The following is a 24,863-nucleotide window of genomic DNA, read 5'->3' as shown; positions in this document are numbered from 1 at the left end:
ATGACAGTGTTTTAGCAATTGAAAATGCACAAAGGTATGCTCAACCTTGCACAGTAAGAAAATTTGGATTTATACTACTAAAAGCGTTCTACTCAATAATGAATGAATCATAGCACAAGAAAGCAAAATGTCTGAAAAAAACACTGTTAAAATGTACAGTATGTGCATACTCCTGGGAAGGAGTTGCACAATGCCCAAAATCAATAGATGAGTAATTGAGTGATGGTAGCATACAGAAATGTAACAAATTTAATACAAAATCTGGTTCCACGTCCTTAGCCCGGCTGTGTGAAGGTTAGAGACAGATAGCCAGTGTTCAGTGAGATAATTCCAATGAACTAATTCCAATTAATTGCTAGCATAACATCGAAAATGTTATGGTCAACGTACAGCAAGTGAGCGAAACATGTTGCAAAAATGTGATGTTTGTCTACAGAAAAAAGACAAATGTAAATGATAGACTTGGAACAACTTTTATATGAGATGGTGCCATACAAATACAATATGAATTGAATTGGATATGGGGAATTAAATAATTTATGAATATTTAGGCCTACTTCCTTTTAAATGGGGCAGTTTCCCTGGAAACCAACAATAAGTAGTGAATTAAATTTTTTAGGCAATTATTACAGTATTATGGACTTGTAAAATAATGTGCTAATTCCAGACTGAGGTGTTTAACTTCAATGGTTGGAGCCTAAAAAACATGAGCTATTTAACTGTGGTGAAACAGATGACAAAAGAGCTCTTGGTATTGACTGAAAACTGAAAACATGCCAGCCAGCCACTCGACAGGTCAGGTTTTCTGCAACATTTATTTACACCACAGAATACATACTCTTATAGTATACTCTTCACAGAAGACCAGTCAAAAAACTCCCATGAACATTTATCGGACGGTCCATCTTGTTTTTATGTGTCCGGGACAGTCACATGATGCTCTGAAATAAGTCTTATATTATTAATCAACACACAAGTTTCTGTTTAATATGAAAACAATCGCGTCATGATGTGAAACCAATGTCTAACTGATGTGGCACCTCAGTGCACTTTCCTGGATTTTGCTCTGCCCTCGATCATTAATACCTTCATGTGTGGCATTACAATACAGTTAGAGTGTCTGCATTGCTGTTGTCTACAGCACATTCACCACATTTAAATAAAATACTGCACAGATTGGAAAAAGCAATAAAATTATAGCAGTTAAATAGAACATAATGAAACAAATCAATATGCAAATAAATCATTTCAAGGTAAGTATAAACTTGCGATGTTCCCAAAATGCCCATCTGGTCATGGAAATAAGATCCATACAAGTCAAATTATTTTCATCGGTGTAGATTATAAAATGCAGTATCTGGCCTACAGCATTGGCTACATGCACTACTAGCTATGATTGGCGCATATTTTTAATTTGTGTACGAAATATCACCGAAGTCACCCTGAAGCATTTCTCTAGTGAGAATATATTTGTGCTTATAGCTTGTTCTTATACTGCACTATGTCTATGTCATTAAATTTTATAATCAATTGTACTGGGTGTTTCCAAGTTTAGCTCTAACACAGCTCAATATCTCATATTACAAAGGAATATATATAATATTAAAGTCTAATTAATATATCTAATAAGCTTCTTATATGCCAGAATCCACTTTTATATATTTTGATCAAGGATGAATAAGCAATAAAACAAACAGGCTTTCCAAAATGTAAATTAATACTGTGCAGCAGTGGAAAATATGCATATATCATAGATAATAAGCTGCAAGAACCCTTCCAATTCAGTTCTTATTTGCCAGAATGACAGTACCTTCTTCATCATATTTGAAGAAGAAAGGTATATTTTGGGTTCATAATGTCAGTCATTATCAATTCAAAATATGAAAATCTGTGTATTCTAAACAACAATAGCAACAGCGTTAACAAGAGAGAAAACTACCATTGCTGGTTCAAACCATCAATCAAACAAAGCCCACAAAAAAAGCTCAAAAATATAATTTTATACAATAACTTCTACCAACACTTTTTACAGCGTGTAATAACCAGAAAAGAACTTCAGAGCAGGTTCCTCACACAACGCTCCACTTCACAAAAATGCAAAGAAATTGAGAGACGCCTCGGCTGCTGGTCCTTCTCTAGCAGCATGAGCAATAAATGAGAGAGCATGGTATGCTTCCACTTCTCTAGCTTTCGAGTGTCATTCTCAGTGGTTACGGTGTTATATCGATCATATTGACCGTTTTTCGTGACGCTGAGAAGATACAAAGCCAGTGTGGAGTCCAAATCTGCTCCTTCAGTATATCGTATAACCCTGCTCCAAGGTGCACCTGTGATGAAGAAAAAGTAGAGAAAATGTGTTTGTCATTCACCTTTTAAACTAATGTGTGTGTGAGTGTGCATCACCTAAACGTTTATGATGCATTCACATTAAGCTTCTTTTATTTAATGCCTTTGGTGGGACAGAAGGGGAGAACAGTGTTACTTGTTGCAGCACTAGATGCCTTAAAATGCAGGTTTCTGGCAATTAAAAAAATCATGGGCATTGATAAACTGCTTTAACAGTCTTCTGGGAAACCTTCCACCATATTTTTAAACTTTGCAGGATGGATTTGGTCCAGCCATCATCCCAACGGTGTTGGATGGGGTTGAGGTTAAGGGCTCAGTGCAGGCCAGTCAAGTTCTTCCACACCAAACAGAGAAAAAAAATTCTTTATGGACCTGACCCTGTGCATTGTCATGTTGAAACAGGAAAGGGTCAAAGTTGGAAGCGCACTATTGTCTAAAGTATCATTGTATGCTGTAGATTTCCCTTGAAGAAATAGATGAAAATTAATTTTGAGAAATGCCTATTGTCTTCCCATACCTGTCTTTGTATATAAGTCTAAAGCAAGAAGCCAGTTAGCTTAGCTTATATGCAATAAGATGGAAAAGGCTAGCCTGAGCACACTCTTGTGCACCAGGCATTTTATATTGGTTTTTGTGTCCAAAAAGCTACATGGATGGAATGACAGTAAGGTTTTTGAATCTTGAACCTTGAATCCTTAATATAATCCACCTCCCAGATCACTAAAAATAACGCATTAGATCCCACTTGTATAATCCACGCACTCCCAGCTAAAAACACCCTGGCACTCGACAGTCCTTAAGTCCTTAGTTGTTTTTCCACTTTGTTTTTTTTGTGTGTGGATTAAACAAAAATGTAACTTTAATTAGTGATCTTTTGAGGTGCTTGTAGACCAGGAGCCAGGGTAGCTGTAAAGTCTGTTTTCACTCATGCTACGCTAAGCTGACTGTAGCCTTATATTTAACAGACAGACATAATAGTGGCATTGTTCTTCTCATCAAACTCTCTACCTTAAAGCGATGAAGTGAACCTGCCAAAATGTCAAACTTTTCGTTTAATCAGAACTAAGAGGCCTAGCTCCTATAGCTCCTCGGGGGAAAAAGCCCCAGAACAAAAGAATGTGGTCAAGGTTGTCTCTTGATACCATCAGGGTTGCAGAAATCCCCTCTTCTCTGAACACACTCATTACTGTTACTGTTCAATATCCAGCAGTAACCCATGCATAAAAATCTCTGTTAACAGAGGACTAACTGTGGTCTGGACTTATATCCATCTACTTCTTTGTGTATAGGTCACCTCATAAGGTAAATGACAACACAAAGCGTGAACACCTTTATCCTGTTTAAGTGAAGTTGAAAGGACAACCTGATTTGATTGGACTCCCTCTGCCAAAATACTTCCTTTTGACTTCAGTTAACAAGCCCTAATTTAGTTCTAACTGGGCAATGTGAACCTAAATTAACCAAAAACAAGAGCAACAAAGTGAGGTTTCTTTCATTTTTATGGTTTGGACTGAAGAAAACAAACTGTACAGTGTGCGATGTGATGGGATCTCCAGTTTACGTCACAGGGGAGAGTGCCAGCAGCAGCAGGAAGAAGGTCAGGAAGAGGAGAAGTGGCCGGTTCATCTGCGGGCTGAACATCGCTGCCGAAGGGATGGGACGCTTCCTCCTGGGCCCGTTGCAGAGCGGGGTGTTGCAGCAGGAGATGCAGACTGAGTTTAGCCTGCCGGTGCAGAACTGCTGGTAGCCAGAGGAGGCGATGAGGCAAGCCCCAGAGGAGGCGCAGGACTTTCGGTAATGTATTCCTGCAAAACAAAAACAGCAAGAATTGTATTTTCCTAATATTTAAGTGCATCCAAACAGAGAAAGTTGGACATATGGACTGAAAAGAATAGTAATTAATTTCCCCTGCTGTAATTAGATTGTTTAGATTGAAGATGTAACGTATATGAGTCTTGTGTTTTGCAACGCTGCAGAATTTTATTGCACTATAGGGCTGTGGAGCTATTGACTTCCTGTCTGCTCTTATTAACTGATGTTTGTCAGTGTGGTATATGTTACTACAGTTTGTATGCTTGTATGAAAAAACAAAACTCATATTCTGTAGTAGCTGTAACTTTTTATTGCACTGACTTTAGCCACTGACTCCCTTATCATCTTTCTCCATCTGGTATATTGGTGTGATTTGTAATGTGTTTCTATGGTATGTTGTGGCAGATATTTTATCATTTATGTGGTGTTCTTATTTTGTTATTTGTGTTGTGTTTTCTTTCAAATGAAACTTCCCCTTACTGGTGCGGAAAACATTTTGATTAAATCAAATTCAGATAAATTCGATCTCTGTTGGCGGAACAGAACATTCCATTATCTGGGAATGCTTTTTATTGATGAAGGAGGAGAAATATGTACAACAGAGCATTTTGTTCTCTATGATAGTCTTTCTGTTTGTCGCATACAAGAGTGTAGTCTAGAGAAACACATGCAGTCTGCTGTGTCTGACTAGGCAAAGCATAAAATTAACATCTGTAGCGTTGCAGCTGTCTTACTCTAGGACATCCCAAAGAGCTACTGTTGCAGGCATTGAACCTGTAAACTTCCAATTACAAAATAGTATGTCTAACCTTCAAGCCACCTGTCTGATATCCCTTGTAACAAGTAGTTACCTTGCCAACCAGAACACTTACCTCAAGTTGTTTCTTTTTTGTTTCAGAATTTGAAGTAAGAATATGAATATAAAATGTACATTTACCTTGGCGTTTGTGAAAGATTTGGATGCATCTAATTTGTGGCCAGCATAATAATATGCACTTACAATTAAACAATGTGTCCTTGATTTAAGACTGGGTTAAAGAAAAGCTGGCTTCTCATTTTAACTGAAAATCGTTAATTTTGCTGTCTGAATTGACAACTTTCCCTGGCAGGTGTTATCAGCTGTAACATGAGTTGGTCAAAAACTCTGTATCCAGCTGACTCGTTTAAAACAAAAATCTATAAGCACCTTATGGCTATACACGATATTGTGCTACATATTAATATCTTAAAGGTCCAGTGTGTAATATTTCTGAGGATCTAGTGACAGAAATGCAATATAAGATCCATAACTATGTTTTCAGTGCTGTATAAAGACCTTACATAATGAACCGTTATGTTTTTATTACCTTAGAATGAGCCATTTCTATCTACATAACCTTACATGGACGTTGCCATGTTGCACCGTCATGTTTCTACAGTAGCCCAAAATGGACAAACTGCTCTACAGAGCACGTTTCGTCACTGTGTGTAGATGCTCATCATTAAGTTGAATACGTGCGTTCGAAGAAAAAGAAGAAGAAGAAGTAATAATATAATAATAATAATATATACAGCAGGGGTCAGTAAATAAGTTTTGCATTGGAGCAATTTTTTTATACATTAGACGGTGGGTGAATATAAGGCATAATATTTGAACTAAATGTCATGGTGTTTGGTTAACTCAGTCGGTAAAGCACAGGATTCTCACCTAGAAGACTGCGTTTTTGATCCCACGTCAGGAGAATCTATATAAATGGCCAGATCACATTTTTGTAGGAAGACAGACTTAAGCTACATGTCCCAGGCAAAAATCACCAGTTGATGATCCCTTTAGACAGCATGTGTTGCATTTCAGTGCATAATAATCAGTCCTACTGTAGTATTGTAAATATGAAAAACAAAAATAATAAATAACGCCAACCAGACTGTGCAGAACGGACAGAGTCCAAAACAAATATCCCTTCTGGACAATAAAGTATATCTTATCTTATCATTCTAGCATATTCTTGTTCGGCTGCTTCGCTTACATTAAACATTTTAATTAAACCTGCCTGTCTTCACCAGAAAAACATCCGTACAGGTTAATTATACAGCAATTTTGTGACTAATATGCGTATATAATATATGTTTTTGTTAGGCCGCTACCATTAGTGACAGAGGAAGTCAGGTAACATAACGTATAAAGAGTGTCAAAGTCCATGTAAGGTGGTGGATGGCTAAGTTAATTCAGGACGTTCACTCCAGAGACAGAGGTTTGAATCGGGTGTGAAAGAAAGTTTTAAGTTAAATAATGTTTTGCTGGTGTCTTTGATAAAGTACTTATTCTAACCCAAAACACAATATTTTTCTAAACCTAACCAAGTGATTCTGTAGCCTAAATCTAACCAAACTATGACCGTTTCACAATGTTTACCACGTGTTTAATGTCATGTGACCTAGGTCAAGTGACTTACATAACATACTTAAGGTCTGGTACGACTGTCGCTGGACTCATACTTGTACGCATGTACATGTCGTTTTGGGAAACGGTCATATATGTTGTTTTTGTCATTTAGGTTTGAGGATGTGTTGTTTTAAAGAGTATATTCAATTTAACACTTTTCTTTTCAGATTTAAGGACTAACCTCTGCTTTTGGCAATACTATCTTTGGTAAAGCTGTCAGAACTTCCCCAAATCCAAGACAGAGCCGCTAATGTTAGCCTTGACAATGAAGCTGACTTTGACTTTGACTAGTTGTGAAGCCCATAAATTACTGTAATCTGGTTAGTATGTTCCATGGACTTGGAAGTAACACTCAGTTACTGTAGGTGCTTTTTAGCCAAACATGCTAACTACTGTAGCACGTTACAGCAGATAAACACACTGTTTAATCCATTCCTTTTAATTTTGACACCACCCTTCAACCTCCTTAGTGAAATAGTATTTGCTCAAGCGACAAAAACAACAACGCAACACCGAGCTGCCTCATATAAAAATGAACATGAACATAAAAACAATGGCGGGTCTTACATTTGTGTGTGTAGGTTTGAAACTGAATGAAAAAAGTGATGTGTTGCCCCGTCTGATGCTAGCTGTGTGCAAGACTGTTCTCTTTCTGTAACAGCGAGTCTATCCACACATCTGTCAAGGCTTCTCTGTCTTTGAAGCTGAACAAAGGCACAAAATAACAGATAACAATGTCCATTACACTAAAAATCAGAGGAGAATGTCTTCACCCACTCCGCCTCTTTTGCTGAGTCAGTAAGTCACAAATATGAGGATTAAAAGATGTTTTTGGAGGAAGGAAAAAGGGATAGTTGCGTTTTTTGTCATTTTAACGTCAAGAAACAAAATGCCAACTGGTGTTAACTACACAGCTGATTTAAATGTTGTTTAGGTAGGCTGCGCTTTCATGACTTGAAATAATCACATAGGCCTGTAGCAAAAAAAAATTTTTAAAGTGATTTTTTTTTGACCCGCTGTTTTCCAGACAATCTTGTTTATGACAGCATGTCGGCTCATCCCAGTTGTGACATCAGTATTTATGTTAATTGTCTGCGCTGTTGTACATCTAGAAAATTGCATGTGCTTAGTGACCTAATAATGTTGCCTAGCCTCATCTGAATGGTGAATAAATAAAACTTAATGCTCGGAGGTTGCGTAACTTCTGTGTGCCGTGTCCTGCTCCGTCTTCAGTTTCCAGACAGTCACCTTTCTTCTACAGATAAATATGAACTCTTGGATATTTCTGGCTGACCCAGCCTGTGCATTTGCATCCTCAACAATCAATCTTCACTGACTAGAGCTAGACCTAGAGAGTTTATGCCTCCACCAATTATTCATAATCCTCCAAATATGCATTTTAATAATAGAAAATACCTAAATATAGATCCATATCAGCACCAAAATACCTTTGACATTATTGACAGTCATGCTGTGTCAGATATTCAAGTGTATGAACAGTAGTTCATAAGCTATCGCAAAGATTACAACATCCTATTAAATCCATTGATGGCTTTATCCTTCTTCTTGACAATGTTTGGTTATTCATATTATGTAAAGCCTAAGTATAACTATATACCCTACAAAATTTTATACTTTATTTTATTTTTTTAAGTGAGGACAGCCCACCCCCTCATTTTTTTTATCTCGTCCTATAAAGTGTATAATGGTTCTTTTCGCTTACATTTAGGCTACTTTATTTATTATGGCCTTAGTCTTCATTTGTAATGTGAAAATTATAGGAAAGCTTGTTCTGTAAAGTACTTTTAACTGCACTACATGAAATGCTTTTTAGAACAAAACAACTTGTTCCCTGGCCCATGGCTTAACCTTCCACCAAATTTTATTGAAATCTGTCAAGCTTAGTAGCTGGAATAGTGCTGCTTGGAATAATGTGGGTAGCTAGCATGAGCAGTGAGAGCTAATTCATCCGTACAGATTTACAGTAAACTGTTGCTTACCATCGGGTTTCACCAGCACCTCTTTCTGGCACATGTCCTGTACATTGACAGTGCAGTTGACAATGTACTCCGGCGTGGAGCAGTCATTCTGCTTCATCTCCTCACACTGGTAGCACTGGATCTGAAGGGCATCTCCTGTACGCAGCAGGATATAGAAGTGCAAAATATCTGTCATTAGCAGTATCGCAGACATAATTGAGCCCTGAAGAGTGTTTTTTCCTATGGAGCTTTCTAGATGAATACTTTAGATAAATAACCAGTCCTTCATTCACAATGTAAGAAAATAACTTGGTTTAACCACATCCGAGAATTTCACCAAATTTTGGGAAATGGCTATAAAATTTGAAGCACAAATGTTTGTGCAAAGCTTAGAGGTGGCAGGTTTATGCTTGCAAATCTTAGTAATGTAACATTTTGGTCAAAGGAATAATTTGAAATTTTGAGAAATTTGCCTTCTTGCAGAGATTTAGACGAGAACATCAACACCACTCTTATGTCTGTGCGGTAAATATGATGCTGCAGCCTCAGCCAGCGGTCTGTTAGCTTAGCTTAGCACAAAGACAGTGGGGAACCACAGAGGGCAACAGCTAGCCTGGCTTTGTACGAAAGAAACACTAAATATAAGTACAAGCACTTCTAAAGCTCACTAATTAACACGTTATGACTTGTCTCTTCATACAAGCACCGAAAAGTAAAAAAGCTATCTTAGTTAAGATAACCTGTTGCTGGCTTACCAGACACATGTGAGAGTGGTATCGACCTCTCAGCTAACTCTCAGTAAGAAGCATATTTCCCAAAATGTTAAACTAATCTTTTGAGATTATTGGGAAGTCTTGGTTGTTACATTAAAAAGCATTATGCTTAATGCTTGCTTTCTTTTCTTGTGACATTTGCTCACAATATTCTCATTCCATACATTTTGTGAGTCCACTGTGTACCCTTAATTATTTTTCTTATTTTTCTTCACCTGGAATGAAGCAGCAGAGGCTGTATTATAGATTTTGCTTTGTGCAAGTGCCTTTGATGGTGTTACAGCTACAAACAAGACTAATGGCATTCCTTGAGAGTGCAGTGTCATCTTCTCTATCTTCTGCACAGTGTTTTGACATTACGCCCGCCAGCAGAAGGGCAGTGCCGAGGTTTTGTGACTTTACAAAGCACATTAGCAAGTCCTTCACCAAATCTAATCTGATGTGTTTTTCAGTTGTTTTTATTGGCTGTCTCATGTCAACAGACAGTTTATACATTCACACAGTGAAGTGAGAATAAGCTATAAAGAAACAAAACAACACAGCACAGCACACAGACCCTTTAAATTTTGGATTTTTATAGGTGATAAAGCTCCATTTATAGTACAAACAGGCAGTAAGAGAGACTTGATGCAGTGATGGCCTGCGCGCATTTCCCATCCCCTGAGATAACAAAAATGTATCTGACTTCTGCTACGTCTTACACAGCACTTCTCGCAGCTTTTGCACATTTCATTGGATGCTGTTAAAGCAGGAGTGTTTTTATTAAAATTAATATGCGTGTCTCTTTTACTGCATGTTGGCCCTAAAGAAAGGGCAAAATCTGCAGAAATGAAGTCATCAGACCTAAATGGAGAAGGTAGAGTCAATATTATGACATCTTAGAGTTATTTAAATGACTTGAATGATTGAAATTATCTATAGCCTCAGGATTTGCAGGAAACATGCATGCTGTGCAACATATTTTTTACTGGCAACTTTTGCTTCAAAGGTAATAGTGTCTATTTATCTAGTGAACCTCTGACTGTTTTTCATAGAGAGGTGAGGAGAAAAATTGCTCCAAAGATGTTCTTTATTGCCATAATTACACAAGACAGTGTTAGAATCCCACCAGGTTCAGTTAGTATGTTTAAAAGATATCATCATCATGGCAGCAGAGCTTGCGCAGTTCTTTCCTAAATATCCCACACATGCAATCCGTCCCCACTGACATTAGTGGTATAATTATTAAAATGGCACCAAACATGTATCAAATGCAACTGATAAAGTTCCACATATAACATCACAAACCCACCCTAATTACTTTAAACCAAGCAAATGGCTGAAACCTCCATCCATCACCTGGAAGGAGATTGTGATAACAAAGAACTTTCTTATTTTGAGGGGCTATCTGTCATACTGGAGGGCAAAATCCAGCGCCAGAGCACAGTTAATCAGTTTTATAAAATTGTTCTAAATCTATTTGTTGTTTTTTTTTTTCGACAACAGCGAACAGAGGATGATAAGAAAACTATACTTTACAGGTTCTTCATTCTGGTGTAGAACAATCCAAAACATTATCTTATAATCACAATCCCATTTAAAGCTGTATACACTACAAAACAACAACATAATACTATATAAATCAGACACCATTGTATAAACAGCAAAATGGCACAAAAAGCAGCGTCTTCACCTTCTTTGTCAACACTTGTACTTGTTACACTGGTAAGAAGAAAAGGCTTCATTCAAAACAAAGGCAGACGTTAGAGAAATAGAAAAAAACAGCGTGTTATAGGCTTGAATCAGTCACTATCATTTCCCCCTGTGCCAAAACAGCGCCGGGTCCAGCACAGCACAGCGCCCTCAGCGCGCAAAACCAGCACCAAAACGCAACACGATTATTAATCACTGCCCATTATTAGTTTTTCCATCTTAATGGAAACACCTTAAGTGTTTTCTATAAGTAGGCTAGGCTATACAAAGTCTGTCAGTAAATGGTTGCACTATACTGGAAGTCCGGTCTTACATATTTCACATACGCAGAAAAATGAGCTACCAAAAGGCAAAAAGTTCTGTTTTCTAAATGTAATGGCAAAGTCGTCAACATTTTGCAACAGTATATCGCCAGATTTAATTGTTTAAAATAGCCTATATGTACCGTGGATGCAATACGTGTAAATATAAAATATTTAGCTACTATTGTCATTTCCCCTCTGTTGCGCACGGATGTAGATAGAAAGGAAGTACATTTTTCACACTTATCACAATATAAGCACAAGCTCGGTACATGCGCTCCAAAATGTGCCCTCACAAGCTGACTGAAACGGGGCCGCAGTCTCTCCAATGTGCACATACCTGCGTCGAGAAGAAGGACTCCAAATAAAGTCAAAAGAACGAGAAGACGCATTCTCTCCCAAATGACGCTCGGAGGGAAAACATCCGACCAAATGAACTTGTTCAGACGGAGGCATGGAGGACGAACCGCAGAGGAGGAAGCCCAGACACGGTTCCGCTCATCCTCTCGGCTGGCTGAGGTGAGAGCGAAAGCTCCGCAAAGTGAGAGTCTTTCCTCCAGCGCAACTGGAGACAAATCCAGAGCGCAGAAATCAGACAGCGCACCACGTGATGCTCACAGTTGGCATTTTCACATCTCCTGCGTTGATGACACAGGAATCCCGATTACAGGTGTCCGACATGTAGTGCGTGGACAGATATTTGGCTATTATTTTTTAGGTTTATGATTTTCTACATTGAGCGATATTTTTGTAGTCACTGAACGAGAGGTACGAAAAGTTCATTGAAGTCATATTAAAATGAGGCCACCTCTCATTTCAATGTCCTTGTATTAGAATTTTTCTTATAAAATGTATTTGGATGTGCGTAACAGAGTGACCTTTACAATTATTCCTATAATTCTACAGAGACTTTGGTTTCATGGTATGTTTTCACTTACAAATGATTCACTGTTATTCGTTAAATAATCCTGTTATCTGTTGCCTTTTTATTACAATTTATCAACAGTTTTCATGTATTCTTTAAGAATATTTAGTAGCCTATTTTGGGATTTACAGCATATAATGAGTCTGGCTGTAGGATTGTTTTATGGTATTTCTAACTATTTATAATAACAGTAACAATTTTGGTGCTGTGATAATGTATTTATCTGGGCTTTCCATCTCCACATATATATATGTAATATTGCAATGGCTGTTTTTAGTGGTCTTTTATGATATTGTGTTAGCTCTTCTGTAGGCTGCTTCTTTCCATAATAGATTAGTGCGTGTAAACTGTTCTATAGCCTTATTATTGCAGACTATATAGACAATTTCATTTTCCCCTGAAGCCATCCTCTAACATCAAAGAAGCATACAAAACCATAAACACAATAAAAACCTCAACCTTTGACAGTCAGTTTCAATGATCAATACAATAGATTGAGCTTATTACTGCGTTTACGCACTTAATATACGCACATAATTACCCATCAAGGGACTTGATGTTTGGAAATCCCTCCGCACCGAGCAGAGCGCAGTCTTGGAGCGGACTGACGCCGGCTCTGAGCTTCACTAACCCACCCCCCACTGACAGATTGCGAGTGAAACGGTGATTACACGGGATGCCCTTTCGGCGAAAGATTTCGAGGTGTTCTCCAAACCTGAATGAATGGTCGCACGTCTGCACGCGCACGCTGATGTATGCCTGAGCATGCCTTGCGCCTCTCTCAAATCACACAAATAAAAATACACACACACACACACACACACACACACCTTTCAGCTCAGTTTGAAATAGGAAAAAGTTTCTCATATTTATTTAGGAAATAGTTACATAAAATATTGCATTAAAGTCTGGTGTAACAGACAGAATTGCACACAGTAATAATAATAATAATAATAATAATAATAATAATTACAACATTAACAATAATTACCAAAGTAACACTGCTGGTAACCATTTCTCTTTACAAAGGAACCAGGAACATTTAAGGAAAGAGGTGAAGCATGACAATCACACTACAGTCTGACAGTACAAAATGTGGGTATAAATACTGGACATCTAGAAAAATACACAAGTCCTCTTCAGACTCTCTTCATACAATATTAACAGTTTCATAGAAAAATTGAAACACACAGGCGGCTCTGATTAGCACCAGCTGGTCAAATTCCAGATAGAGATTTGGCATAACTTCACCTAAAGTTCAAACATGTCTTTAAAATAAAATCATTAAATATTTTAATATTAGCTCTTATTGATCAAAATAAAGATTTTTTTTTAAAACTAGAACTCCTAAAGAGTTCGTAAGAAAAGATACAAGCCAGTTTCAAACACTTAAAACCTTGGTTGAATGATTGGCAAACAACTGACATCATTTCTTTTTGTTTGTTTGTTTTCCTCATTTGCATATATCAATCAGCAATGCCCATTCTGATATTAACTTATAGCAGTTTCTATATACAACATAATATACAACTATTAAAGGAAAACTGAGGTTTGGAGAGTTTGGGTGCTACATGAGACTTTAAACTAGACTGTTTGGATTCTGTAGTTTTGCGCAAAAAAAAAAAAAAGCAGAAGATTACTTAGTGTTATTTGTATTTGTTAACAATTTCCTGATGGCTGCATTTTAATTCTTACAATCTACATTAGTCCAGTATGTTCCCTGAGCTACCACAAAGCCAAAAAGTGGGTCCATTTCTGCACCTGTGTACCAGTCCCACATTGAAAAATCCTCTTATTAGTAATGTTCCACGTGGAAACATAATATGCTTTGCTTCAGCTGACATCATTAGATAATCTGCTGCTAAAATAAGTTTTGTTAGATGAATGGTGATTGTTTTAATGTCATTTGAAGAACATTTTTCACAATTTTCTTTTTCATTTGCCATTGTCGGCTGCATAAACGCTCAAAATGACACACAAAGACGAAGACTGGCAACAGATTTCACCTTTAAACTCAGTTAAAATGAACTGAAATGAAAGAAAATTGAAATCCTGTTGTGATTTGTAATGTTGTTTTAAAAACAATATTGCTTCAAAAAAGAAGTAGGCAAAACATAAACCAGGTGTATTGTTATGGGTTGTGATTCCACACGAGCAATTTTTTTGGGCAACATACTTAGCAGCAAACATAAAATGACACCTTAGGTTTAAATCTAGTTTCCTAGCAAACAGGAATGCAATCAAAGCAACAATTTTGTTGCAACTACACGCCAATTTTGCCGATCAGCGTTGCTCCAAGAAGACTCCCTGCTTATCACGGCTTGAATAATCGTTCACTTTACACTCCTTACAAACTTTGTACAGTATTTGTTACAGTGCAATGATAAGAATTTCCCCAGCATGGGGAAAAAGGTAACAAAAAATTGCAATGAGACAACGTTGTGTATTGCTGTCCAGTCCACCGCACCCAGAGTCAAACTATTCAAAGTCCTTGCTTTCGGTGTTTGGGTTGAGGTATCGTCCTCGTGCCTCCGGCTCCACTAAGTGCTTCGTGTTGTATATAGCGAGGATAGGGCTCCGCCTGCTGTGACCACGTCAAGACCACATCAGTCCAGTCTGAGTCATTTCCGAGATTAGGTGAAAGTCGAGCGTGAATAAAGACCAGATCCAAAGGTGGTTGAGACCAAAGTCAGAACAAACCAAAAAGTCCAATTGAAGGTTTTTTTTTTAAACTTGCAAATACAAAACCTAATGCATAGAGAGGTTCTTAAGGTTCAACAGAGATGTCTTGAAAATGAAAGCAAATTTGTGAATGGCCACGAACTTGACATGTCCAAAATGTCTGAAAACTTGAGACTCGGGACATAGACTGGACTCTAAAGCTACAGCCCTGTCTTCTGAACTTGTTGCCCCTACACATCGTTGGAGCCCTGACTGGTGCAGGAGGAGAAGCTGTCGTACAGCGAATCGCTGAGGGAGCCCACGGGATCTGCCCCGGGCTTGCTTGAGAAGCTGGAGGAGGAGGGCTCGTCCCCCTTGCAGCAGTCCTCCCTGCTCTTCCCCGCATTGGCGTGGCAGTTGCCTCTGCGGCCCCCCAGGCCCGTGTCCGGATACAGGCTGCCGTTGCTGGAGCTGCTGTGATTCAGCTTGTTCAGGGACTCCAAAGAGAAATCGAGAGAGCCCGGCTGGTTTGCACTGACGGGCGTCTTTTCCATGGGAATCTCCTTCTGCAGAGAAAAAAAAAAGGGAACGCACGTCAATAGAGAGCAGAAATATGTTCATTTATGGGAAGGAAGCATGCTTTGCTGCATCTGGACTAGATGTATGCAGCACTGTAAATAGTTCCCAGTCTCAAATTCATGCCTGTTTTACCTCCACTCTCACTTCTGTCGCTTTGACAGATACACGATGAACACCGGGCACAGAAGCAAGTCTGACATTGCACCATGTAACTCATCTCGTTTGCAGTGTTGTGCTGCAAAGCAATAAGACTGACGCCGCTTGAGAGCATGACAGTCATCTATATTGAGATTTTTATCGTGCTCAAGGACCAAATGTATACCTTGGGTTTTGATAGGCTTGCATCTCTGGGCATCTGGGCTCACCCACTCTCGCTGTTATATTAACTTTCTTGTATGTATGCTGTTTTATTTCTTTTGTACAGCCTGTGGCTGTCTGCTTTATAAATTAGCATTGTCGAGGAATATGTAACTCAGGGGAAATGTTACGTCTAACGCTGCTATCTGTTAGCACTGCTTTAATTAGCCGCAATAGCTTCATCCTGAATGCGCTAATGATTAGGGTGACTACATGAGCTTGGTGTCGTGACAGTTCAGAAGGTATTAGAGTTGACAAATCTTATCATTGTAAGTTTTATAACTAGACCGGATCGTGTCTTCACATCAGAGGCTGCTGACCTTTCAAGGGTTCACGCCTTTAGGCAACTCAGCAGCGATTAGACTCAACAACAAAAACACGGAAGCCTGCATTAACCAGCTGGTACTTTATGCTTAAATTCATTGTCACCATGCCACATCATTGGTAATGACCTATGAGTCAAACCCTGTCTACAGGGGAAAACAAAACACCACATGAATCTAAAAATAGTTAGTTGTTGTTTATGATCTCTACTGTATGCTTCAAAAGGCACTCAGGGAGGTAGTTACTGTAGTAATCACCATCAAAATGCTTCCTCAGAGGCTGTAAACAACATTCTCTGGGTAGCTGCGTTTTTGAGCCTGGGAGAGCAGTTATCTACATAGGTATTTTTGCAGGAGTAAGTTCTCAGAGGAATAGCTGGAGGGTCTGGGCAACCTCTAGGGACGCTCCAAACCTGGGCCATTTAGCATTTTGCTGCAAGGTGTATCTCCTCTCAGACCTAAACCCACAACTTCTCCGCACAGTAATCAGTAATATAGTCTAGAGTGCTGTTAATGTGGTAAACATGTTGGTAATGTAACCTGCAGGCTTTCTTTGATCTTACAAGTCGCCAAATTCATGCTAATGTGGCAGAAGGCAAAAGACCAAATGCAATATTTTGAAGAAGGTTCTGCTTATTTGGGTCCATGCAGGCCTCACACCTTTGTCAGGTGAAATACTGTAGGCACGTTTCTTTTAACGGCAGTCTTCTAAATATTGCAGTACAATAATCCATAATCGGAACTGAAGCAGACCCTCGGATGAGAGGTGAAATGTCTTATACCAAGTCCATTTGCCCTTGATTTTGACCTTTCTAGAATAATCCATGAACCGCAAAATATCTTACCGTGAGGACCACAAACAAAATTCTTGTGTCTATTGTTTTGTAAAGTTTGTTTTTAATTTTATCTGCACACTATCTCAGTGAAATCATGTCACTTAGCTAGCCTCTCATTTATTGTACTGCGTTCATTCGTATTGTTCTACGACTGAAGAAAATATTCTTTGTATGCAAGATAATTACGCATTATTTCACTGGCCATTTTAAAGTACGTCTCAGCTGTATTAGAAACATTTGTGAGCTTTATGTCGGCAGAACGGGAAGGACAGGAAATATTCTCCGTCTGGTTTCATTCATTCCAGAAATTGTGATGTAATCTACTTTTCCCTAACCTGTTACTTTCCTGCACTCTCCATAACGCTAAGTTCTGCAAAGGCAGCATGAGGTTTTTGCATTCAGCATGTGTGATGGGCTGCATGTGTAGGTGGAGAGAGCAAAAACAATGGTGATTGTTGTTCTCAGTGCTGTACCTCGCGGGCCTACCAGCTAGTTAATTGCATTCACCTGCCAACCCAGGTGTAAACTATCTGTGATTAGGGGCTGCAAAGAAACGGACTCAGAGCCCAAAGAGACTATGAGAACTACTGGTACTGTACAATACAGCAAGACAACCGTGTCCTTTTCGTCAAAATGCAACATGCCTAATATGTGCATATTCTAGTTTATTGAGGCTTCTGTCTAAACAAAATAAAATAGTTTTTTAAAGGATTTGAGAAGTTTTTTTAAGCAAACTACTATCAAAAGGAGATGCTTTGTGTAAATTTGTGTGCAAGCATAAAAGAGATGTTAGTTTGCATTATTCACATTCTCATCAAAAGAACTCAAAAGCTAACCATGAAAAAAATACCTAATCACCTCATCCTGTGACGCCGTGTTGTGATCAGAATCAGCCTTCCACCCTAAAATCCCACTGAACCCCATTAATGTGCACTGATGTGACCTTTCTCAGCAGGCACAATCACAATGAATTTGTAAAGAAGACAGAATCAAAAAGTTAAAGGAAAATGTAACTAGAGGTGACATCTGACGCACGTGTTATATAAAATGTTGATTAGGTTTTTTTTGCAGGTGCAGAGGTTGAGCCCAAATGAAGCACAGGTGTTGAATGCAGATTAGACGTTCACTTCAACTCCCACACACCGCTGTTCATAGCGCCACTATTTTTATGTCAGCCATGAAAATTGTCGTTTTGTGGCCTCGGGAAATGAATGAGTGCATGTCGTGATGAGGATCAGTGATTAGTAGAGCTGCGCAACAGTGAAGAACGGTCTTCAGGTCCTGACTCTTTCAGCTAACCCCCCCCCCCCAATATCTCATTTTGGTCGGAAACAAAAAGAAAGAAAGGGAACGGCTGTCTTATCGCTGATTGGATTTGATTTTGGAGGAACACAATTACTAGCGGATCGAACCTCTCTGCGCCACCTGTGGGCTCAGCCAAAATGATGGCTGCACAAATAACTGAGGCCGCAGGCAGACATCTCAGTGAGAGCTTCCCATTTGAAAACACGAGGGGCCAAATCGGCAGTTGGTTCTGCATCACATGTCAGTAATGGGATGTCTAAACTCGAAATCATTAGATCTGTTCACTACAAAAGCGTATTGAAAGGGTCTTTTATTGTGACTTTTCTTCTTTTCCTTTGCTTTTGTGTAATTTTCTCTCTCTCTCTCTCTGTTTTTGACTTGCACAGATGGTAAAAATTAGCAAAATGTGTATGTGCTTTAAAGTTATAATTGCAATATTATTCAGATTGCCTACCTAAACACATTCACAGTAAATGATGCACTGCAATGCATTAGTCACTGAGGTTACTGAGGCTGACCGTGAAATGTGTCTACTTAACAACACACAACACACGTTTTTTTCTCGGCGGATCAGTTTTAATAATTGCAAGATAATAAAGCTGTTACATGAAGAGTTGCAGAATACCAACTGTACTGTGTCCTGCTGTTGTGTGGAAAACTACTAACTTCTCAGCAAGAAATCAGATCACAACTGTAGTAAAAGTAGTTTGTACTAACTTGAGAGTTTGTTTGGCTGCACTGTAAAGAGACAGACCAGTTGCTCTTCTGCTGTATTCCTAGTAAAGTAGCTGCCCAATGAGTGGTTGTAAGAATATAAAACCTCACATGAGCCGTGGTTCGAGCAAAGGAACTATACCCCAGAACTAGGAACCTTTGGAGGAATCCACTGCGTTTCCACCGAAGGGACCAGGGTCTAAATTTAGTTCTAGGGTCTTTATTTTACCCCCCAAAAAGAAATGTTTTAATAACCTTCCAAAGTGTCGCGATTTTATTTTGTGTTTCTTTCTCTGTGCTGGAGTTATTTTATGAACTTTATGGCTTTATCCAGTTTGTTATTAAATTTGTTACAAACTTTATCACATGTCCCTTCTGTTTTTAATGGTCAAGCAAAACCTACATTTTTTTTTATTATACTCCAGTTAAATCTGATATTCATTTATAAATTTTGCTCATGGACAGTGGTTACAAATAATGATGCCTGTGCATCGCCTTGTACGGCGTATAGGCCTTCAGCCTACGTCAGCTGGTTAATTTGCCTAATCTTCGCAGGTCTTTAGACCACGGTGGAAATGCACACAACAGTGAGCTGAAGGAACCTTTTAGTTCCTTGAAAAGAGATCCAGGGACTTAAAAGTCCCAAGTACTTTTGGTCGAAACGTGGCAATGCTGTTACCACAGTAATCAAAGGTTGCGCCAAATCAACCAGGATTGAAATCTTAAGGAATACAATTTCAACATATTTGTTCATCCTCAAAAAGAATGTGATGAGCCTACTCTTGACAGTTAAATAAAATTTTATTGGAGCCATCTGGATTCAGTGAAGAAATTATTACTGACCTGGACTGGAGCTTAATAGACAAAGATTTGCATTCAGCAGGCTGAAATTGAGGCATGATACCAACGCCTGAGATTTGTGTCAATACTGATTTTAATGATAAAAAAAATAACTTAAAAAGCATTTTGAAAAGTTTTTTTTTTTCTCCATCTGCTGAAAATTCTGTGTAAATAGATGACATCCACTGGGCCACTGAACAGAAACTATTCATGTGAAATTCCAATTAATATGAAAGTCTATGCAAATGACATTGTGATCTACCAGTGAATTCTGATTGTGATGATAGCAAGACGCTTTGTGTTTACTGGAGGCCACACATCTAAAGTTAGGTTTGGTCACTATCAAGTTAAGAGGAAGGAAGGAACTGTAATTGGAAAGCTCACATAGCTGCTGTCCATTGTTGTTGCTAGAATTTTGAAACAAAGTTATGCAATCTTAATCTCAAGTGCATACTGTGTAGGCTAAGACTGATTCTGAATTTACTTGACAATAGGTGAAACTGATGGTGAAAGAAAACATGCAAATTGACGTTTACTGTCTCAGAATATGTGATGTCTTCGCCATCGTCATCGTGCAAATAATTTGACTCCAGAAACATATTTCTGGGTCTATTCCTCCTGCTATCACTCTGACAGCCACTCAAGAACAGCGCATATTCCTACTGTTGATATTTATTTGTACACTGATATAGTTTTGGTTATCCAGCGGCCCAATTTCAAATTACATGTCAACTGAAATGTTCCCTTTCCCTCACCATGTAATCATTACTCAAGGTAACAAGCTGTTCCACACTCACACACACAGGGAGATGCTGCGCATGCTGATTTGTTGTACGCTGATTTTGGACCTGGTTCACATAAACCCCAGGAATCCCTCTAACTTCACGTCTTGGCACAAGTTCTAATGTTATTTTCCTGCAGCAATTTCATTCTCCTTTGTGCAGACAAAGGATGGAAATGGGAGAAAGAAAAGACTGGGTAAGCAGGAAAAGGATGGAAAAATGAGAAAAGTTAGTTTGGGAAGGGAATTCAAGGGGAAAAAAACTAATGGAAGGACAGAAGAAAACTGTTTAGAACAAAAGCAGTGAGAAGAACAGACGGAAGAGAGATGTCCGGGAGACACAGAAAAAATAGAGAGAGGCACAACTGAAAGGAAGACAAGGAAAGACATGTGGGAGAAAGAGAGACTCGGAGGAAGGAGAGGATAGAAGGAGAAGGGGGCGGGGGCCGCCGTTAGCAGGGCTGTCAGGTGCTGTCAGGATGATGAATGGGAGGCCAGCGCAGGCTGTGAGGGCTCTGATGGGAGCCGCTGAGCTTTACATCACTCTCCTGAGTGTTTGTGAAAGGTTATTAAAGGCGCTTAAATCACCGAGCTCTGACACAGGCCCGCTACCAGCCACCAAACTTCCCCAAACTGCGGCCAACGACAACGTCTCCCGAGTCGAAAGCTCCCGAGCCACGACAAAAGGAAAGCGGCCGCGCAGGTATGGACGTGCACTGAGAGGGGTGAAGAGGTGACGACTCGCAGATGGATTGTCTTTTTCAGAAGAATAATGTAGGGTAAATGGGTTCAACGGCAGTCATCCATCATTATGGCTGGTTCAAAGCTTAGGAATAAGGCTATTGTCAAAATCAACTTTGGCATAGAATGAAAGCAGAACACCTGTTTCCAACCCAGAAGCTGGAAAATCACTATTTGAATTTTAAACACCTTTCTTGTTTTAAGATACTCATCTCTGGAACATTCTTGTAAACAATTTCCTTTGGAGACAGGCTGAAATATTCTTACTGCTCTGGCACATTTTTTCACTTATGTAGATTTTTTGGATCACACTCATACAGAATGCCAAAAAGCTAGGGGTTCAGTATCAAGCATTATTTTGGTGGAAGAGTCATTTAGTGTTGTAGCTGGTCACACTGGAGCTTCTTTCAACCACTTTGTATACCGTTGGGTAGTTTAATCTTTAACAGTGCGTCATGGTTTTAAACTGATCGTGTGTTTTTTAATGTATAATATTAATCTGCAAAATAACAATATATGTGAAAAAAAATATACTGAATGAAAAAGAACAGTGTAAATACCTCAAAACTCTTCTCAAGTACATGAGAGTAAATTGAGTAAATGTACTGCTTGCCCGGGCTAATGTTTTGACAGGACAGGACATGATGCCAGGTTGTTTTGGGAGTTCAACTCTTCACCTCTTGTTTTTGGTTTAGTCCCTGCAAGGACAACAGGCTACCCCACTGCCCTCAGAAATGTAGCCTACCGCATCCAATTAAATGACAGACAGGTTTGAGGATGAGACAAACAGAGCTCCATTGGTTGTGTGTTGTCTCTTGCGTGTCAGCTAATGGAGTTGCGCTTGCAGCCTGGTTGCACAGCACCACCTCTCCTCTGGGACTCGGATGTGAATCATAAATCTCAAGCGCTCAACTTTGCTTTGTTTAACTAAAGACTCACAGTCATTTAAAATGTGCTTGAAATTCTCTTTCTGCTTGGGTAGGTCAGACGGCAGAGTCAGCTAGTGAAAACTACCGTTGGAGCTTAGAGGGATTCAGTCTTGCGTTGCAAGTCTTACTCAAGGACACTTTGGCAGTGGTGTTTACACTTGCTGAATCACCCTGGTCTTTCTACTGCCAAGCATCCAGCCAGATTTGTCATTTTCTTGTAGATAATGGAAGATAATTGTGAAACCCAAGCACTTTTACACTTGAACTGTTGCTCAGAAGGAGGCTGCCCTTGCTACAGTCCTACAAAACACGAAACACGCAGTAAGCATATTCCACCTTCCACCTAGAAATCCTGCATAATTATTAAAATTCATGGGTGTAAATGATTTGCAAATAGTCTATTTCTGACCCTAAAGTTGAGTTCCAGAAGGACACCAGAGGTCAAGAATAAAAAACACTAAGAACAAATTCAGATTTCTCTCCTAAACAATTGTTTTTTAAGCTTGTGTTGAGTCAGAATCTTTTTGTTTTTTTCAAAATATGGATTTTTGTGTCAGGGTGGGTGTTGGGGCAGGCAGCAGTGTAAGAGAGGAGAGTTGGGCTTGTCCCATAGAGCCAGGCCGTGCACGCTAGAGGCCATTTCATGGTCTCTGATCCTCATTTGTCATTCAGCGGCGTTAAATACTAGTAGGCAAATACCCACTGACACAAGAGGGCAAGGCGATCGAAAGCAATTAAGGCGGCTTTTTCTATGAAAATCTGCAAACAATTCCTACGGTAGGAGAGAAAACCTTGGACTTTAGCGAATTTGTTCATGCCTCTGAAAGTATACATTACAGTAGACATTGCAACTAAACAGGCCCTGCTCTGACCATCTGAAAAGTCTCCTTGCCAAAGTCTATGAGAAAAAGGAATAGTTAAAAATTCTATTTATTCATCTTGTGCTGCGACGGAAAAAATTATGCAAACTTTTCTGACTCTCATAACACCTTACACTAATTCCCTTCCTACTGTATAGAGTTGCATACTGTACATCTACACCTGGGATCACTTTCAGCTCTTCCAACTGGCTCCGTGAAATGAGGATATTGATTTATTCTAGAACGTTTAACACGGGGCACATGGTATTATCTCCTTCATATGGTATATTGAAGCAAAACAAGCAATAAGAATAACAGTCTAATGAAACAAAAACTCAAATTAATTGCATTTAAATATCCTACTTACAGTAAACTAACACCAATTATCAGCACATTTTCAATATGTGTAAAAAAGTAAGTTAAGCCAGAAATATCACTGCCTCTGCAGCTCCCTGGAAATTATAAGACCAACAAAATGCTTGAGAGGAATCAGCAGCATGCCTGAAAAGCATCAGCTGTGAACACTGTGCTGTTTCAATACTCACACTGAGTCTGTCTCCTGCTTTGCCGTCGAGGGATGACTCTTTGTGCAACAAGTTGTACTGGGAAATCCTCCTGCTGTCCTCCAGATGTGAGAATGCATCGTGTTGATAGAAGTCCATGATTGACAAGGATTTCTCCATACTGCTTCTCTTCAGGGTCTCCTCGTTCTGGTCGACTGTGGACAAAGGAAACTGTTATAATGGGGGAAAATATGGACAAAAACAGAAAGAAAAACATTTGCAGCTGCTATGTTTATAGCGGACTGAAAATGACTGAAGGAACTTCATAAATCATTTCAAACAGACCTGAGTCACTCTTCTTAGCTCTGTTGATCAGGGTCCTCTGTGGTGAGCCCAAAGTGCTTCCGGTTCCCTCGGGTTCAGTCTCAGTGTCGCTGCTGCTCCCCGAGTACGTGCACACTTGCAGGGCTCTTTCCTGTTCACAGTTAACAAAAAGCACACTCCTTTTTAAAATATCGACATGAAGTATTTTCAAAACTGTGTATTGTCAGTGGCGCAGAGAATTAAAAAATGCAAGAGCCAAAAAGCAAAACAGCAAAACAACTTGAAATACAGCATTTGAAAATCCATTGGGACTGTGTTTTTATTTCAGCCAATTGTTAGCAAACAATTATCTTGAAAAAATAAACTGCTTTTAAAATGCATATTTTTCAGTCTCAAAACATTCACACTTTTTTTGCAGACCTTAGTTATTAAGATGTAGATTTCTTAATCAATTGATTTATAATCTTGCAGGACAATTTCACTATTAGCTTTAAAAAAGAATATTCAATGCTAATGTATCTGTATCACTGTAAGAATAAAAATGTGCTTTTCTCACCAACCTGCTCTCCCAGGATAAGAGACCATAAACATACGTCTACATAATCATAATTGTGAAACTGTGTAAAATGCAGAACAATCTATATGTATTTCTTGATTTGTTAAACTTTTATAGACCTGTTAATATGTCAGTGTCCATATTGTAATATAAATGCCTTACACCAGGCATGTCATGGTCCTTGGTTTTCATCTTCCTCTCAGTTTCTTTTCCTTTGTCCTCTGTGGAGATGTTGCTGCGTGGGGCACCAAGACTCAACCTCTTTGTCCTGATTGCATCTGAAAGACAAAAGACACAAAAGAG

General features: G+C 39.0%; 2 protein-coding genes across 2 annotated transcripts in view; both read right to left on the bottom strand.

Annotated features, from left to right (window-relative positions):
* Nucleotides 1–796: 796 nt before the first annotated feature.
* LOC119904778 (ly6/PLAUR domain-containing protein 1-like) lies at nt 797–11,895 on the bottom strand. Its single transcript, XM_038721466.1, has 4 exons — nt 11,667–11,895; nt 8,581–8,715; nt 3,877–4,151; nt 797–2,327 (listed from the first exon to the last, which is right to left on the bottom strand). The coding sequence occupies exons 1-3, from the start codon at nt 11,716–11,718 to the stop codon at nt 3,904–3,906; spliced, it is 435 nt and encodes a 144-aa protein (XP_038577394.1). The 5' UTR covers nt 11,719–11,895; the 3' UTR covers nt 797–2,327; nt 3,877–3,903.
* A 1,194-nt stretch (nt 11,896–13,089) lies between these two features.
* LOC119904772 (nck-associated protein 5-like) overlaps nt 13,090–24,863 on the bottom strand; it is a 143,617-nt gene continuing 131,843 nt past the window's right edge. The window contains 4 exon segments of the mRNA XM_038721458.1: nt 13,090–15,478; nt 23,723–23,895; nt 24,026–24,155; nt 24,723–24,838. Coding sequence (XP_038577386.1) covers nt 15,164–15,478; nt 23,723–23,895; nt 24,026–24,155; nt 24,723–24,838 — 734 coding nt within the window. The 3' untranslated portion in view covers nt 13,090–15,163.

Source organism: Micropterus salmoides, unplaced genomic scaffold (genome assembly GCF_014851395.1).
Source record: "Micropterus salmoides isolate LMB-PRFRI ecotype aquatic unplaced genomic scaffold, ASM1485139v1 Ms_hic_scaffold_1, whole genome shotgun sequence".
In the NCBI taxonomy this organism is placed as follows: domain Eukaryota; kingdom Metazoa; phylum Chordata; class Actinopteri; order Centrarchiformes; family Centrarchidae; genus Micropterus; species Micropterus salmoides.
Note: the sequence above shows the minus strand (reverse complement) of the source record. Positions and strands in the feature narration are given on the sequence as shown.

What these genes read in the sequence shown, in the direction of transcription:
- LOC119904778 (XM_038721466.1), bottom strand. Translation starts at nt 11,718, where the DNA reads ATGCGTCTTCTCGTTCTTTTGACTTTATTTGGAGTCCTTCTTCTCGAC. An exon ending in AGTCCTTCTTCTCGACGCAG is followed by an intron (nt 8,716 to 11,666) that starts GTATGTGCACAT and finishes TGCTGCGTACAG; the next exon opens with GAGATGCCCTTCAGATCCAG. An exon ending in GGTGCTGGTGAAACCCGATG is followed by an intron (nt 4,152 to 8,580) that starts GTAAGCAACAGT and finishes TTTGTTTTGCAG; the next exon opens with GAATACATTACCGAAAGTCC.